The sequence below is a fragment of the Catharus ustulatus genome, chromosome 1, assembly GCF_009819885.2.
Source record: "Catharus ustulatus isolate bCatUst1 chromosome 1, bCatUst1.pri.v2, whole genome shotgun sequence".
In the NCBI taxonomy this organism is placed as follows: Eukaryota; Metazoa; Chordata; class Aves; order Passeriformes; family Turdidae; genus Catharus; species Catharus ustulatus.
The window spans coordinates 127971600-127990758 of record NC_046221.1 but is presented as its reverse complement, the minus strand read 5'-3'; the positions used below and the strand labels follow the sequence as shown (position 1 = coordinate 127990758).

At 37.6% G+C, this 19159-nt stretch overlaps 1 protein-coding gene across 4 annotated transcripts in view; it reads left to right on the top strand.

Annotated features, from left to right (window-relative positions):
- Positions 1-18907, top strand: part of STAU2 (staufen double-stranded RNA binding protein 2) — a 173601-nt gene extending 154694 nt beyond the window's left edge. For all 4 annotated transcript variants that reach the window (XM_033074603.2, XM_033074587.2, XM_033074596.2 and 1 more), the window contains 2 exons: positions 16857-16945; positions 17791-18907. In XM_033074603.2, the coding sequence (XP_032930494.1) occupies positions 16857-16945; positions 17791-17884 (183 nt within the window). In that variant the 3' untranslated portion in view covers positions 17885-18907. The remainder of the gene's footprint in view (positions 1-16856; positions 16946-17790) is intronic.
- Positions 18908-19159: the final 252 nt, after the last annotated feature.

Here is a 19159-nt window from a genome sequence, read left to right as displayed (position 1 = left end):
TCCTTCACAGTCTGTTAAGTATAATAATTATTAGATTTTTTTTTCTCCAAGATTATTGAGTTTTTGTCAGCTACCATTTTTCATTTTTTCTCTTTATACAGAGACTTTTTTGCAGCATTTGAATGATTGATATTTACTGTATTGCTAATTGTTGCACCCTTGCTGGAGAAGACTAACAAACTTTTTCAGTTCATTACTGCTTCTTTTGTTTTCTTTTGTATGATTAATGCCCATTGTTGATACTAAGTTACAGTTCAGTCAATTGTGGGTAAGAAACAAAAATGAAATTAGGGAAATATAGGGAATATGAATGAAGTTAGGGGAATATAAATTATTAACCAATTTGCAGGGGTGGCTTATTCTAATGAAGTGAGTTTCTTTACTAAACACATTTGAATATCAAATTCCTATATGGCATAGATAGAAAGAAAGAAAGAAAGAAAGAAAGAAAGAAAGAAAGAAAGAAAGAAAGAAAGAAAGAAAGAAAGAAAGAAAGAAAGAAAAAGACAGAATGCTAGAATATTTGAAAATGGGTTTGCGTTGTATCATTAACTCTTTATTTCACTAAAACGTTTTTTTAGCCTTGCGGAATCTAAATTGAGTAGAAACAGGGCAAAAAATGGACATGTCATAGACCTCACTTTCAGGGCAGCTGGGTCAGTCCACTGCTTTAGCATCCTTAGTACTGTGTGTCCTAACCTCGTGAAGCCTCACCTAAGGGGTGCACTGAGGTTTACACTTTCTCAGCCATCTCTACAGAAAGAGAGCTGGACCCTTTCACATCTCTTCTAGACAGGCACGAGTTGTTTTTAGGTCTAGAACAGTTTGCTTCCAGATGATAGGCAAGGAACAAAACTACAGTTCTGAGGCAGAAATGTGGTCTACAGAACAGAAAGGTTTTCTGCACTGGATCTTGTCTTTTGGCAAGTAGTCCATAGGAAAAAAAATATGCTGTTTTGCATATGTATTTCTAAAAATGAAGGTGAATGAATCCACATAACAATTAAGGAGTAGTGAAAAATTATTTCTATAGAGGAGCAGGTTGAAATACAAAAAGCAGTGGAGTCCATTAAGAACTATTTTCCTTTATGGCTGGTCCCAGGCTCACTTTTGTTTAGCTGAATGTGTTTTGCAGTATAGTAAACACACACAAGAGAGTCTGTCTCTTGTATCCTTAGTGTAGGGATTAAGTTAAGTTTTTTCTCTAAGGTTTAAAAATGTCTTCCTCATTTGGAGGGAAAATGGATGGTAAGTATGAAAGTATTCCTTACTGATGGCTCTTCTACAGAATTGCTTTATTTTTTGTTAGAACCACTGTAGTACTACCCTTTGCAGACTGACATTGGTTTACATCACAGTTTGGATGATCTTCTCCAGTTGTATAATCACAGACCAGCATGGGGAGTCTGTGGGTGGTTTTAAGAGATTTTCTAGGTTTCTTTGTTTCAGGAGTTTGGTGTCCAAACATTATATGATTTGTTTATACTGATTTCATTGTGAAGGAAAGAATAAGTCTGATCTCCTCTTTACTGTAACTCGATAGCATGACAGTTATCTCAAGCATGGCTTCAGTTAGGTCTTATTTGTGCTTGAGGAATATTACTGTCTAATATGCATAACATTATGCATGTATTTTCTCTGCTTCTAGTAGCAGCCTGAGAACTCTAGTGTTTCCTTCATACTCTGATTTTATTTTTTATGTGACAGCTAAAATGATTAAATTCTTAGAACTTAGTCAGACTGGATATAAAGTTTTACTCTCCGCTATCATTTAACTTACATTAGTACTTTTGTTTTTATTCTGACTGTGTTGATTTTGACTAACTTAATTGTACTCAGTGAAATTGCTTGTATCCTAATCCTGGAAACCCTCTCAAAGGGTTTGCATACATGTGCAGGCTTATTGGATCATTTACATGAAGAGAGCTTGAATAGTGAAGGATTATTAATATTTATCTTAATAAAATCTTTTATTAAGATAGAGCTATATATTAATTCACATGCCTTATACAGAACAATGTTAAATGAAACAGCGTCCTGAGGGCTTTTCTTCTTAGCTATGGTTGGATAGTTGCTAGTGGTTTCCATGCTTTACACAGTAACATGGACTTACTCAGGAAACGTGAACTCTTCCCACAGCCTTCAGATATTAATAATTACATGTCACAGGAGACTGTCTAAATGCATGTGCATCTATTGATCTGCCTTCCCAGATAACCAGAGCCTTCACATAACAAAACCTTAAAATACTCAGGATTGCACAGAGAAAGGATGAGAAGGAGTATTATTGCATCCTACCTTTTAAAGAAACCCCCAAAAGCAGAAGTACTGGATTGCAATTCCTGCTTTCATCACTTCTGAACTTACTGCTAAAGTACCAATTAGATAAAGAACAGAAATTATCTAGGGAGCATGAGGTGATCCTCAGGACAGCTTAGTAACTGCTGTGATCAACCTGTAGAGTCAGACTCCTCCCTTTCTTTGTTCCATGTGACTTCTTTTATTTTGCAACAGCTGAATCTTCCCTGTCACTGATCCTGGAGGTTTGATTGTCACCTAGGAGGTAGGATACGTAGTTTGTTGACCTAAAGCTAAAATCTGAAATCTTTATGTCTCGTACTCTGGATAATAGTGCTCACATCTGTGCCATTGACAAAAAGGACAAAAAGGAGAGTCTCACCTCCACCCACTTCTCTGCTGGCCACCTTCTCAATGACAGCAGTGAGCTCTGCTCAGGCCTCTCAGAGAGCTGAAGGGGCAGGTGTCTTCAGGAGAGGACTGAACATTTGTAGACAGCAGCTGACCAAGCTGCCAGCCCTCTGCCTGTGGTCCTGGCTTTGCAAATGAACACCAGAGAGGAGCAGGAGTTCACCCCTAGGCTTGGAGTGGCTCATTGCCTGCAGGTAGCTCCACACTCATTTTCTCAGCTCGTTCTTCAGAGAAACCTGTCTCTGATCTTAATGCCCAGTAAAAAAACTCAGTACTTAACTTTAGACCTTTGATTTTATTCCAGGGATGTGCTGTTTAAAACTTCACCCGTACAACGCCTAATTTGTAAGCACCTGAATTTTATTATTGAATCTAATCCTGACAGGTAATTTTGTAACTAGCAAGATTTTGAGTTAGATCTCTTTGACAGCTGTGGTTAATGAATTTTAATAATAGATGCTAGGATGAAATGATAAAATAGCCGTTAGCAGATCTTCCAGACTAAACCCCAGCTGTTTGGTAAAGTATTTGGACATATGTCTGTATTTTTGACTGTAACTGTAAATGGACTAAAAGCAGGTCCATAGATGCGGAGCTTAATCAGAGACAAGGAGTGTCTAATCTTCATTAGACCTCTACTTCAACCTTTACTAGTTGGAGAGGTTCCTGAATTTAAGAAGTTCTTGAGGAAATCTGGTTCCTGCTGTCTCTCTTGAAGCACTTTTTGAAGTACGCAGTACCAAACATTTACCATTCGGAAAAAACACACAGGACAGCAATCATGAACATGGCTGAAGGTGCTTCTTACTACTCTTTTTATCTTTCTATCTGTGCAGTAGCAGATTGAAGTAGGACTTACTGACTAAAGCAAATCCAAGTGAACAAAGCCAGTCCTACTTAAATCAGCGGCAAACAGCAACAGAAGCTGAATCTGGGGGTAGATTTGGCCCTTCCGTTAAAAAGGAGACTTGTAAGCAGTAGACAATATAAAATAATCCAATAAAAAGTATATCTACCACTTCACAAAATGCCCAGGAAGGTAGCTGCTACTGATTTTAAGTGAGGACTAATCCTTCACCTCAAGACACATTTGCTAAGAAATACTTTGTGTGTAAAATAGCAGCACTAGGCAGTGGGAAAATGTGTGTTATGAGGCTTTTCTGCAATGGTGTCATTTAGCTTGATCACCAGAGTGATGAGCCACTGAAGGCAGATTAGTTTTTTATTTCACCTTAAGGAAATACCCAAATACCCTCACAGGATTTTGAGGTAAAAGGAGAAGCAGTGAAGTCATATTACAGCTCCTGTATTGCAAAAAGGCAGGTCAAAATATTCTACTTAAAAAAAAAAAAAAAAAAAAAAAAAGCTTGAAAAGGCATAGGAGGGACAGAAACGGTATAGGTTTATTTTTTTTGCTAGAAACCCAGTGATTTTTCTTTCCTGCTTCTTGTATAATAAAGACAAACTTTGAGGCACTTGAAAAGTATTCTCATACCTGAGATACAGACCTGAGTCAGAGCATAAGGCTCAACTTCTCCTTTTCTTTACTAAGGAGATAGACAGTGTACAGCTTTCATTTATCCACCAGATTCAGCAGCATCTTCCCATTTTTCAGATGCTGCCAGAATTCTCAGACCCAAATGGTAGGTTGGAATTTATATATCTAATCCAAATTTTTAAAAATCTACAGAAGACCTTTTTTTTTAAATCAGCCTTTTCACTTGCCTCCTTCTGTCAGAATATGTGGTGCTATCCATATACTAGCTCTCAAAAAAACTGGTTTTATTTTGCAGTTCACCTCTAATTCCAAGCACTGAGATCTGGGAATGCTGGACACTACAGGCTAGTAAGGAATGTATAGGAGCTTAACAGCAGGAGCAACAGACCCAGGTTAAAAATTCAGTGACCAGGAACAAATGTGCCTTTTATTTCATCTCCCAGCTAAAATCCTAGATACAGTTTATTGGCTTTAAACTTTTCTCATTTAGTAGAATAATCTAAGCTTAGTGTTTCTTCTTAATCACATCCACTTAAAATGGGACATATATGGCTCTATAAATTAAGCTAGCACAGAAGTATTCTTTGTTTAAAAGACTTAGAAATTGCTTGACAGTTAACTATTAAAGGGTGTCTAAAATACCTGGAATTTTCCTTGAAGGAGGTTATGCCTCTACTGAAAATGACAAAATCACATTTAAACCACAAGTGATGAAAATGTACTACTTGATTATCTCAAAACCAGGAGCTAATTGTATGTCTAAAAATATTGAGTTAAAGTGTTTCTTCAAGGTGATACAGCAGCTTAATGGCAGAGTCACCTTCTTTCCAATAAAACAGGCTTTTAATCCCACAAAACACATCAAGAGTACAAGTATTTCCATTCACTTTTAGATAAACTAGAGAACTGTTGAATTTTTCTCATGGAGGCAAATCAACAAGTATATGACTGTGGCAAACGAAGCAGTTATTAGTGCGGTGGTTGTATTTTGCACTCCTGTGTGATATTTTGACTGAAGAGTCTATCTTGGACCTAAAAAACCTTTTCTCAGAAATCATACATTCTCATACAAAGTTTCTTCTCAATTTAGTTTTTTTCTGAGGAAGAATTTTGACCAGCTCTCCATTAGACTCCTAGTTGAATGTCAGATCCAGCTGCTCACGTGTGTCCCTGAGCAAATATGTACAAGTTTCCTCTTTAAGGAGCAGCAAGATCTGCAGCATCCTTGCAATACTGATGTACTTCTTCTCAAATTTGGGGTCCTGACATAAAAAAGGCTGGAATGAAGGATATGGTGTTGCGCATACCCAAGTGAAGGCAGGGAGCCAACAAAATGCTGTTGTAATTACAAGTGAACATTCTTGTATCATAAAACTGTAAAGAAAAAGCTATAAATCAGAGCTGGCCTGGTGGTCCCTGGCAGCAAAGTGCAAAAGATTTGAACTCATTCCCTGAGCTAGCCAAGAGTGGGATCTTCATGGCAGCAGCGGCTCATTCCAAGGGAAGGGCATTCCTTGTGTCTCCTGAGTGATGGTCATGAAGCAGTGATTTTGGTGGGAGTCAGATCCAGCCTTCAGCCCTGAAGGAGTGATAGTCTGAAAAGTGCTGGCCATTGTGAAAAGTAAAGCAAGCTGTGAATCAGAGGAATTTTGTCTTCAAGAGAGTTTGTGTGTGTTAGAAGCCTGCTGCTTTCAGTTAGGTTTGCACTACTGTCCAGATCCTGATATTGGATCACTTGTTGTACTTGAGGACAAAAGATTGTCCTTTAATTCAGGTAGTTAGTTTTGTATTTCTCACTCACTCATGACATCAGATCATGCTAAAACCTTTGTATGAACATTAGAAAAATGCAAAGAAATTAAGTAACACTATCCAAATATCATTACTGACATTCCCATCACTAATGGATATGGACCCAAACTAAAGCTTAAGTTGAAAATGGGGTTTTCTTCTATCCTGGACCATTCTTCCTCTTTTCAGATGTCTCACAAATGCTTTAAAAATAATTGATCTGTCTGAATAATTTATTAATTTTAAAAGTAACTTAGTAAGTAGTAGCAGGAAGGTAGGAAAGTATTTGTACTGTTTAGGGCAATTTTGGGAGGAAACTTCCAAAGGGGTCACTTTAGAAAGCAGATTCATGTGGCCCCTCCTCCCACTGTTTTGGGAAAGCTGTTAGCATTGGGCAGTTTTATAGAGACATTCTTTAATACAAACTGTGTGTATGAATATTTCCTGTCCCTCTGAAAGATGTGGCTTGATCTGAGCCTACACTTACGGTTTGTGTTTGGAAAATAAGATGATGTACTGTTGTTAAAATAAAATTAAAAAAATACTAAGGGTGTACAAGTGATAACAGCAAAACAAACCCCAAATTGACAGCTGCACAAACAGCACTTGCACAGCAGTGGTAGTCAGCTACTAAGAATGCCTGGTTTCCCATCAGACTGGTAAGAATTTATAATTAATATCACATTAGGGGAGTCTTCTGTAATAAAACCACAATTTAATATGTTAACTTGATTATGGAAGAGATAAAGGAGAGTGGACAGAAATGCAGTCTGGTTTTGCAGAGTATGTTACCTCCCTGTTGATAGCAGTAAGAGAGCAGGACAGAGGGTGTTTTCCAGTATCAGGCCCTACACTGGTTTAGGAGGTGCAATTCTGAAAGGTGAGGGGCTCTTTCCCGAACAGATGTGACCCCCTTCAACTCTGATAAACTTCCCGAAAAGATGCGGGAAATCTGTACAGCACAGGATGTGCTCAGCACATTGAGGGATTGAGTTAGTAATGTCCCTGATAATTGTGGATACCTCATTGTAGGAGTCAGTTTTTATTTAAATTTTTTTAATAGGAGTATACACATCTGTCTTTATACCCAGCAGCTTTTCTGGCCCACAAGAAGTCCTCTGTGAATTTCCCCAACCGAGCTCAGTGGGATCTCTGTCAGCTGCAAGATTTATGTCATCTTTTTCAGTCCTGAGAACTGTTCCTTGAGCTTTTCACATCTGGATTTAATTGGAAAGACATTAAAAGACATTAAGTGTGCTGGAAAAGCATATTTTAGAGAAGATCTTTATAGACACTTCCATTAAGGGAGCTGATGCTTGTAGGTTAAAATGGGATGAGGACAAGCAATCAACAGTTAGCAAAGACAAAATTATATTACAAACTACTTCAGATGAGAAGTTTGTCCTGTAGCTCTTGGATCTGCTCACACTTAAATCAACTTCAATTAGGAAAAAAATACCAGTTAATGCAGTGAAAGAATACTCTAAGATCAGAATCAAAAACTTTTTCCTTTTGGAAACACTCAAATTTCTAATCACATGCCATATATGCTAAATATAATGCTTTTAGCTGTCAATCTAGATTTGCTACTTTGTTGGACATACATGCACACTTGTAAAATGAGACTTGGAGAATGAAGAGGGGGATTGGTCATTAGGGCTCTGAGGGTGGAAGTATCCTTCTCTGAATGCCAGTGTGCCAGCCACTGGAGTAGAGTTTCACAGAAGCAGAGATAGGATACAATTTAGTACGTGGGCTTCATTACAGATGTTGTAATGCAAGAATCCACAGCCCTAAAGTCCCTCATTGTTCCAGCTACAATTTTCTCCTTGAAGAAACCAATGGCCAATGCTTTGCATTAAGTGTAATCTATTGCTTTTGTCTTCAAACTGAAGTTTCTAGTCATATTTAGACTGACAAGCACTTAAAATTTAAGGTAATGGGCTCACTGTGAGAGAACAAACATTCTTTCATTCTAAAATTGCTAAAACCAAGGAATCTGATATTTAGGAAATTGCTGCCATATCTAAAGCAAAGTGTATGGTCTTTAGACATAAAAATATGTCAAGTTTAAAGAAAAAATAGGAAGTTTTGTTAAACATTGTTGGGGGAAAAGTACTCTTAGTACTCTCTACAATATTTCAGCAAAGAAAAAATTTGTGAGAGGCTCTCACCAGTCATCTTCTCCTAAAAGCGAGACTTTTTCTCCACTGTGTCATAGAAAATGTTTTGCATTGTTGGGAAGATGACAGCTTGATGAGTGATAATGTTAGGAATGAGGCATTTCAATTAAATGGCTGCAGTGCAGACTTTTAAAATTTTCTGTCATTAAATACCTTTATTTAGGATCTGCCTCTTTCTATCTTGGCCTATGACAAAATGCATGTAAACTAGTAAAACTGATTCTTACTTTTATTGCCTGACCTTGGGCCAGCCCTTTCTGTGCTCATGTTCTCTTTCTTTGGTTTCCTTCTCTTTCAAAACAGCATTAATTAAACTACCTCTGTTCCTTTGTCTAATGAAAAAGAGGATATTTGCACAGAGAGCCAAAAAGTACCTTAACACTAGTGAGTGTCTTTTACAAGTTCAGTTTACTAAGTGAAAGAGTAACCATGTTGATGCAAGTATTGACTAATACTTGACAGCTTGAACCTTGAATACTTGAATACTGATTTTGGTGTGCATATTTGGGAATTCATAAAAATCTTTTAACATCTTTTTTTTTTTTTGACCACTCTGTATGAGCAATTATCAAAAAAACCCAACTTTAGTAATAAAATAAATGCTTATAGCTCATTAATTTTGTTAAAAGAGTTCTACTATATCTACATTGTTAAGTGGGTCAGGGCCCATTCCCTCATGGGGAATAACACAGTCATTTATGTATTGATACCTGTGTAGTGAAGGCAGTGGCAGTGATGTCAAAACCAGGGTGGAACTGTGGGGGTCAGGTAAATGAAGAGGATTGTCTAACACAGCGTATTTCAGAAGTCACTGTAAACTCTTACACAGTCAAAATCTCAGTCCACTTATTTAAAATCAGGAGGTCAAAATCTTCTACAATACATATAGGGTTAATGGCAGCAGACTTGCAAATCTATTGCAGAGATGTGGAGAAATGCCTGTAAGTAAGTAAATAAATAAATAAATAAATAAACCAAATAATTCTGAGAACACAGCTGACAAGGATATTTTCCAGCCATCAGTGATGAGAGAGTAATTCATGGCCTTTTTTCAGTGTTGGTGTAGGATTTTGCCTGAGGATATGCATTCTGCTGTTTTCAGTTTTACATTTTAAGCTGTCTTTCTTAAAATCTCCTATAATTTTTTTCTGCAGCTCCTCGATCATGCTTGAGTGCTGTCTTAGTTGCATAATTTAAACCTCTACCTACCAATACAATAATTGGCCATCTAAATAGTCTCATTTGGATGTCTCTGATTACTGAAATACACTATATTACTTAAATGTCTACCTCCTTCTGAAAGTTAGTGTTTAAGTAGGTTTTGTCTACGGATATAAAATTAGAAGCAAGATTCATTTAAGATTAATTGCCATCTGGTGAAATTCTGTTGTATATATGTAGTGTAAACACCTGTAAATTTAATTTTAAAATATTTTCTCATTCTTAAGTAAGCTGTGATGATACATTATTCTTTCTGTATTCGTTCTTGAAATTGCAGCAACTGAAGGAAAAATTGGAGGTCTTGAATTTAGAAATAAATTTACTTTCAAAGAACTTTCAGAATTCTAGACAAAATTTATAGCAAATACACAGAAAAGATACTGATAATATCTGATAGAAGATTTACTTAACTCTTAATTCTGTTTTAACTGTTTAAGATTTAATTGCTGGTACTGGGGCCCAACTTTCTCACCTCACTTCACCTTTAGAGGATGTAGACACACCTCAGTACATATTGGCACTGAACTTGAAAGCTCTTTTGAGATGTCCATGAAGAAACATCAACTTACTGGTTTCCTGCCTAAGTTGTCATGAAGGCAAAAGTCTTGGTAGCACTTGAGTAAATTGCCCCTTTCAACTGGGAATGTGTGTGTGGGAGGAGTCTGAGAAGACACAGATTAAAGGACATTCCTGTACAGTCCCTTCTTCTCTCATTCCTACAACCTAAATTTGGCTACTAGACTAACCTCTCCATGCTGGATTAATCTCTTATATTCTGTTAATTTAGATCCTTGCTGATCCTTCCAAATACAAGCAGACTATGGGAAAAAGAAAAAGGGGGAGTTTTTAGTACAATGCAAGGCTCTCCCTAACATTCCTCCACTCCCCTTCAGCCACATCCCATGTTAATTTAGATGTGTTAGACTTTTAGTATCATTTATTAATCCTCTTAATACAAAAACATACCTTTTACTAATTTTTAAAAAGGTGCTTTTCAGCATGCTTTGCTCTCTTTGTGACTGAAAAGCTTTGTATCACCATTAAAACAATAGAACTGTCTCATCCTAGATTATTATGTAGCTCTTTCTTGGGCTTCGAGAGAATGCTTCATCATTCCTTACTCTTTGGAATTATTGCATGGTCCCAAGAATGGCAGTCAGATTTCTAGTGTGGTGGTTCACAGGGAAAATAAGCCATGCACAATTGACTCTCTCTACTGTCAAGCAGTCTCTTTAGTAGATGAAGCAGATGAATTTAGGTTGAAGACCAAAACCCGTGGAAATAAAGTTCTGTGTTGCATAGTGTCCTTCCATGCCACATACTTCTCAGCATGTTAAGAGGCACGTCCAGTAAAACCAGGTGGAAGAAGGTGACATGCATGCTGTTGTTGATAGAAGTTCTGTTTAATATAATGGAAAAATTGTTCAAGAACAGTTAATCCTTACTTTAGGATTACCCCCAGAAAGCTGGCAAGGTCAGGCTGTACATGGATTGTGTGTCATTTAAATTCTGGCTGCTTGAGTTGCCTGGGGGCAGCATTAACTACTACGTGGGACTTGTTCTAAGCTACATCTGTGAATCATCATTCTTTGTTTGAAAATAGTGGACTCCTCCTATCCTCCAAGCTGCTTCTCTTGACAGGTGCAATCAGTAGCCTTAAGTGTAGTGCCTATCAGGTGACTATGCCTTTGTGCAGAGATTAATCAGTTTGGAAAATGCTATTTCCATGTAAACTACATGAGTTAATCAGATTATTACCCTGTGTTTTTCATGCATATCATAAACCATATGAGGAAAGAGCTTAAAGTCATTTAATTAAGGTTTACACTCTGTGCTGTGAAAAGCCTTTCAGAACTTAATATTCAAACAGATTTTAACATTGGCTCACATGAAATCTAATCAACTGGAGAGAACAGCACAGTGAAAGGAAAGTGATGAAAACTCCTAGCAGGAGTTATTGCTTGCAATATAGTGAATTAATTTACAACAGAAGCTGTGGGAAAAAGGGATTTGTTTGCAATACTTAGGTTTTGTTTAGCTTGTATGTAGCCAACCTGACAAATCCAAGAGAATTAAATAAGTATGTTAAGGAGTCAGATTTTAGCTACTTTGTGTACATGTATGAAAGCCTACACGAACAAATATATCTTCTCTCTGTGCATTTCTCTATCCATAAAGTATTGAGTGTGGGCAAGTTAAAGCCAGGTGGAAGCTTAGTCAAAAATTTCTTCATCTAGAGAAATCGAAAGCAATCACCAAGAACAATAATTTGAATACATACAAATTTAAATAGCTGCTCCCCTGTGGGGCACTGAGCCTTCAAACTCACCTCTATAGCTGTAATATTGTTGGGGTTTTTTTCAATAGACTTTACATGTGAAATTAAAATCCATATATTAAAAATTCATGAAGTACCTCTCATTACTGATGCAGACAGCTTTGCTGCAATGTTATTGCATAGCTGACATTGCCTTTTGAGGCCTCAGTAGTCAGGGAGAGGGAAAGAAACTCACTGATTAGGGGGACATTTTTTCTTTTGGTTTAGGAAACAAATAAACATTGATTTGTTTGTAAATACTACCAGTTTTGCTCATGCTCTGCTGTTGTCTGGGCTTTTGGCTTGAAACTAAAATCCAGGACTAGAGTCTGTGATGGTAACCTGGTGTGCAAACATGTTCTCAAGCCTAAACTTGAGCAACAGAGCTTTGTTGATGCGTATGGCATGTGACTACAAGAAACTTGACCACAATGAATCATTTGACTCTGCAAACTCAGTCCTGAGCTAAGACCCAGCTACTAAAGACAGTAAAGCTACTAAAGACAGTAAAATCTTGTCCTTCATGACCTTCTCTAGACCCTGACAAGTCAGTCTTGCCGTTTCTGCCCGTAATTTTATGTCTTCAGAAAACACTCACTGAGGCCAAGCCATGTTTTTTAATGTACTTAGAAAATTGATGTTAGGAGGCATATTGTCAGTGAACTAACAGTATGAAGCAGTGTGTTTATTAGGATTGTCTCAGACCTCCTTGGTAAAGTCAACTGGAAGAGCCACAGAGAACAGCAAACTTTTACAGTTTTCATTTTCATGGAATAAGCTGAAATGTAATATAGATTTAAGAGGAAAAACACAAACCACATACTGTGTTAAAACAAACGTGGAAATTTTATCGTGAGGATATGATCTTAAATGCGTATGGGCTAGTGGAGTGCCTGTCTGCTGTTCTTGCTAGAGAATGATCTAATGTTACTAGATTGTCATTACAAGACACTTAATCCCCAGAGTGAGAAACAGGAAGAATATTTACAAGTTTCAGTGCTATTTACTAATTGCCAATTGACTTGAGGAAAGCTAAAAAATGACTGGAAACATCCATCCCCATCCTGATACACACACATACTAATAATGGAAATGGCAGCCAAGACAAACAGCTAGCAGTGCAGTGCATCCTGTTGGCATCGTATTTTTGGCACTGTTGTAGCTACACAGAAAACAAGTGATACAAGAAATGTGTAAAGACATCTGTTCTGTAACCTATGGGGTTTCACTCACAAAACAGTTGTAAAATCTTCTGGGGGAGAGAAAAATTTCTCTGTATCTGTGCAGATGCTCTATTGTAAGAAAAATATCAATGGAAGGAAGTGCTGAGCTTTTAAAAGAGGAAATTGTTCACCAGATTCACTGTCAAATGTTCCATTCTTTTCTTTCCTTTTCATTTAACCTAAGTTATCTGCCATTCATAAGTTATATTTAAGCCAAGTGGTGTAAATCTATTGGGACTAATAGAATTGAATAATGGATTAAATTAGCTGGTGTCTGCTTGTAACTCTTCTTCACTGTGGATTACTAGAGCTCTGTGTCACTCTGCTGACTATTCAGGTCACAGCCTCTAAGCTACCAGCTTCCTTCCTGGATCCAGCATCTTCATGTCTGTCTAGAGGCATGATGGGGAGAGAAGAAACATTAAAGACATCTATTAAGATCCAAAGTATTGTTTACTCACCTGCTTCTCTTAGCTTGCTGATCCTTCCAAATACAAGCAGACTATGGGAAAAAGAAAAAGGGGGAGGTTTTAGTACAGTGCAGGGCTCTCCCTAACATTCCTCCACTCCCCTTCAGCCACATCCCATGAATGGACCTTTTAGAAAGGAAATAAACTTTCCAAAACTCAAATCTGCAAATGTTGCGATATAAGTAATTAGGCTTCCCCCACAGGTAACTTATAGAAAGACAGGGTTCCATGAAAAAGAAATCAGATCACATACTAACCTGGAACACATTAGGAAACTGAAGTTAGAGAGGCGCTGTGAGGTGTAGGAGGGTTGGGAGAACCTGGAGAAGAAAAGCTTAGCCCTGGGAGCTGCTAGAGTCCTGGATGGGAGAACATTTAGCAGCAGGGAAAATGCAGACTTCAACAGCACTCACAAAAACACCCTGACACCTGTAGCTGGAAGATCAAGGATATAGGCACAGGACTGCTTCCCTACTGATTGCTCCCTCTGATATTTGGTTTCACAAATGCAATAGGTCTGAGATTTTATCTTTTATGCCATATTTCAGTTTGGGAAAGGCATGGTGTGAAGAAGGGTGAGATGGCGAAATGTGACTGCACCATGTTACAAGCATTAGGATTTGGAAGTTGTGTTGGTAGTAAACATGCTTATCATTGAACCTTGAATAATATTTTCATTAATGTGTTTTCTCTAATTGTTCCATATTTACTTTATTTGACACCCATAAGCTCCCATGCTCCCATCGATACCCAATGATCCATGCTTATAGGCAAAGTGTTCATTATTTTATATTGTAGTACTTCTTCCCTTGCTGTTAGAAGAGGAGGGGTCTCTCTTGATCTGATTCTATTAAGCTAGTGGCTAATATTCATTTGGGAAGTTTCAAATCAGTTTTCCTGGAAAACAACCCTGAAGGCTGCTCTGTAATTCTGTAATTTATGTGGGATGCCTTGCAAGTAGTCAGTTCTGTGAGTAAAACAATAGTAAGTAACAGAGCTACTCAGCAGTTCTAGAATTTGGATGTTTGTGTTAGTCTAATTAATCTCTTGACGATTTCAGGACTTCAGTTACCCCTAATTGAGACCAGACTCTTTTGCAAATCATATAATCAATCTGTGATTTAATCTTGAATGAAACTTTACTTACTCTATTTACAAACTATGATCAGGGCCTTTTTGTCCAAGTCACTGTATAAACAAATAACCTGAACACAAAGTTCTTCCACAATAAGTTTACAATTCACACATCAGACCAGGAAGCTAAGAGTGGGTATGAAAAAGTAAACAAGGTGAGTTGAGAAACATATGAGGTAGCAGTTTAACTGTGTGGGAGGAGCAGATGTCTCAGCTTCCTTCTCTCCTTGCAGTGCTGCCTTGTAATGGGCTTTGGTTTACCATAGATAAGAAGGAAGGAGAATCTGATAGTTTTGCTAACATGCATCAGGAAAAAATGGATGAGAGAAGACAAGAGATTCTTGGGTGCCAGTCCCTACCCATTGGATTCTTTCTCCCACTTGCTAACCCATGACCAATTAAATACAAGGAAGTATAGGAGCCCAAATCACTCCCCTTTTCTCACATGGTGTGTTGTGCTTGCATTGTGATGAAAAAGACCTCAGGGAGAGGAAGAGGAGAGAGAAATTGGGATGAAGAAATGTATTGGGCTACTGGAACAGAAAATTTAAGAGGAGAGTAGTTGAAAACCCTCATTGTCGCTGGAGGAATTATTTGTGATGAGCAGTGATTTTATGTGCAGTCAAGATCAAGGATGGAAAGACAGATGGTGGTTAGATCTTATAGGAGTAGAGAATGCACATGTGAAATGTGAAGGCACCCTATGAGGTGGTAAAGCAAGAACTGTTATGAAGAATGGAAATATATCAAAACATCAAGAAAATCAGAAGAAATGAGGAAAGAGAGAATTCTCTCTGGGGAACTCAGTGAGTGATAAAAGTGAAAGATCCAGTAATGGGATCTCATACAGGAGGGTCAGAACACATGGTAAAGGTGGAGCGGATTGTAGGTAACAGTGATAATCTGAGGTTTACCAAGAGACTTTATTCCCCCCCCCCTTTTTTTTTTTCAGGGCACAAAACCATAACATTTCACAGACTAGAAAGATTCTACTTTCATGCATTATGGGTGGGAGTACCTTGTACAGCCTTCTGAGGCTTTAGCAGCTAGTCATTACTGTAGACAAATATGGAACACGTGGTCTTTTACTTTGGGGCAGCCTGGCAATTTTTGTGCTGTTATTCATCTCACCAAAATACACATTGTCTAATAATATTTAAGTTGTATAAACATACCTTTCAAGCGAAGGAGTTGTTGAGAGAATCCAGGCAAAGAATTAGTACAAAGGAAAATCTAGTACTTCATTATAATGGCAGCTCCTTTTCCAGGCAGGGTCCCTGCTCTTTGAAGGAAAGGAAGACAGAGACACAGATTCTTTCTGTCCCAACAAGTAAAAAGAGAGGAGCAATTGTTGCTTCAATGTGAACAGCACTTTAGGACCTCCAGTCACTTCCACTGCTTGAGGTGTTAGCCTAGGGCACAATGCCTATGAAAAGCCACTTTTTCTTTCCCCTGTGATTAGTTCTGAATATATCTCAGGAGGAAGTGATTAAAAAGCAAAATCCATTTTGCAGTTCTTCTTTACATTTCAGCATTTCACCTTCTCGGTAGAACTGATCTCAGCTGTTTTATTGTGCTGGCTCTATTTTCAAAGTTGGCCATGATGTGTCAGAGAGTTTCATAATCAACCTCTTCTGAATCAATTACAAAAAAGAAATGTTTTTTTACCAAAGCAGATAGAGGGAAGAGAAGAAGGGAGGCTCATAGCAGATGAGACAGAAGTTGCTAAATGAAGAATGCACAAGAAAATGTTAGATAAAAACTGACTGTTCTTCTATTCCTGATTCTCCTCACCCTATATTAGCTCCCCCTGATTAGCACATTTCACTACCTGTGTCTAAGACATCAGGCTGTAACATCGTTCCAGATCTGACTTTGGAGTGCTGGGAGTGTTCTGCTGACCCTCTTCCCACTTGTCACACCTTCTGCAACCATCTGCAACTCAAAAGTTTTTCCAGAATCTCTGGGAAGTGTGGGCTCTGGGAAAGCATGTGGGGAAGCTGGAGAGACTTTATAGCCAGAAAGCCAAGAATCCTAAAAGTATATCCTATTCTTCATACAAGTGATGAAGCTTACATTGACACAAATTGGAGTCCTTCATATGCCCAGGAAGAAGGAAATATCCTCAATCCATGCGCAAGCACAGCTGTTTATCATGGAGCTGTTGGGCACTCATTCTCTTAGCTCTGTAGCCTAAAAGGTTTCAATATACAGGAAATTAATTAAATCTAGAATATCAAAACATCTTCCTTCACTTGGTGCTAATATAATTGTGCCAGTGAGTTTTTTGACAACTCATTTTTTCTTTAGGCAGCGTTAAGTGCCTTGAAACAGTTTTCAGAACAAGGACTGGATCCAGTGGAAGGAGCTATGAAAGTTGAGAACGGATCACATGAAAAGTAAGTACCATTTAAATCCTCTGCATTTTAATGCCTGTGTGGCATGGTAGATAAGAAATGTTAATTAAGAGCTTAGTTGCCCTTTTAAACCTATGCAAAACTATTTCCTCTGGAATTTACATACAGTTTGTGACAATTTGAGAGGATAAACACGATTTCAGGTTTAGTGTTACTGATGATGTTTACAAATTAGCTATGAGACAGTCAGTCCTGTGGAAATGCTAAAGAAAAGGATTTTCTTTCCATTGTATGGATTCTGTGTAAGCAGCATAACATGATTTTTGTCAAATGTGTTGTAGCACATGATATTGCCTGTAAATAAGCATAGCTATCTGCCAATAAGTCATTATGACTGCAAGCTGAATTTTACCTCAGAGAATTTAAAAGTTGAAATTTCTTTCAGGTCTTAAAAAACTCTGATGTGGAATATTAGCTTTAAGTAGTAGACAATAGAACAGGGTTTCACACTGGATTTTCAATTACTTAAGAAAGTGAGATTGTCCATCCAGTAAAGATTTTTTTTCCAGCCGCTAGTCTGTTTATGTAAGAAAGTAGTCTTGTGTTGCTAAATAAATTAGGAAGTAATAGAATAAAAGAAGTAAGACTAAAATGGCATTTGGAATTTCCAATAGATATATTGTGGCTATTTATAAACTAATTTAATCAGAAACATTTTTCCATATGATCTCATCAGCATAGTATTTGAACATAAATATTGTTGTTTCACTTTAAAATGTTACCTTCCACAGTGACCTTTGAATCTCATGTGCCATCTGGTAATAAACATGTCTTAAAGATGTGCAACCCTGGACCTTACCACTCTTGTTAATGTATTAATCTTTCAGACAAGTCAAGCATCTGGGAGAGAAAGCAGACAATAAACAGACTAACTCAGGCACCATTGCTCAGGACTGCAAGGATTCAAAGGCTGTCGTCTAGGAGCTTCCCAGCACCCACGGCTGCCACTGCATCCTTATAAACCTGTCAACACGCAATAGGGTGTATGTGTACAAGGAAATGAATGACTAATACCATTATTTGAGTCTTATGTGAAGACAACACTATTCTAACACAAGAGATAGTATACATGGTACTGTTTATTCAACTGTGGAAAAAAATAAAATTGAACATTTCCCTTAGAACTCGAGATCAGAGCATAACTCAATTGCCCAGAGGCAGAAGAAGTCTGATCGTGTTACTGGAGGTTAAAATAACAATGAATTAACAAAAAGTGTTAGGGGAAAAAAAAAAAGGAAACTTTACAATTGATTACTATTGAGGAAAACAAGTCAACATTGGTTTAGTTATACAATTTTTTGTAGTGTAGTTTTAAGTTCAGCTTACTGTTTTTTAAATAATGCTTGAATATTTTAAAATTAACCAATGACAGTGCTGTGAGAATTGTAGTTGTTGTCTTCATATATAGTCATACAGCTTATCTTTTTATGCAGACATTATGCATTCTTCATTCTATATGAATATGTATGACTTTAAGATGCACTACTCAGAGTTGTATGCAAACAGAAGTTTAAATCTTGACAAGTATTTGCTTAACATGAACAGATGTTAGTTATGATCATTTTCGATATACTCCAGAAAAAAAAGCAAATATGGTATTTGATTTTCCTTGCCATAATCAATTAAAGAGGCGCCTTGCCTCCAAGCAACATTTTCCCCTTCAATTCTGCTCTCTGTTGTGTGAAGCACATCTACACCCCATTCTGTGTGTTGTATCAACCCACCGTTTGCATCAACTGAGTGTTTTTAATCTCTGCATTCGGACCAAGAGCAAAAGGGAGGACTGCAACGTTATCAAGCCAAGGGTGGAAACTGTTGATGTAAAGATCATTCTTTTGTGAAAGGAGTGGCAGCAGAGATAAGACCTGTGGCTGCTCTGTACCAGCATATTTCTTTTAAGTGTGTGGCCAAATGCAGTAAAACCACATCAGTTCATGTGTACAATGACAGTGTCTTCTCTTTCTTTATCACTCACAGTTAGACAACTAAGAGAAAAAAAAAGGAAAAGAAAACAATTAGAAACTAACAAATAACTGGCTACCACACTAGAGCCAGGTTTCAACCAAGCTGTTCTCATGCCACCACTTTCTACAGACTGACTATGTTAGACCAGCTGTGCTGGTTTTAGGTCATTTATCTATCCAAAATACAGATTATTTTATTTAATGCAACAGATAAAGCTTAACTGCATAACAG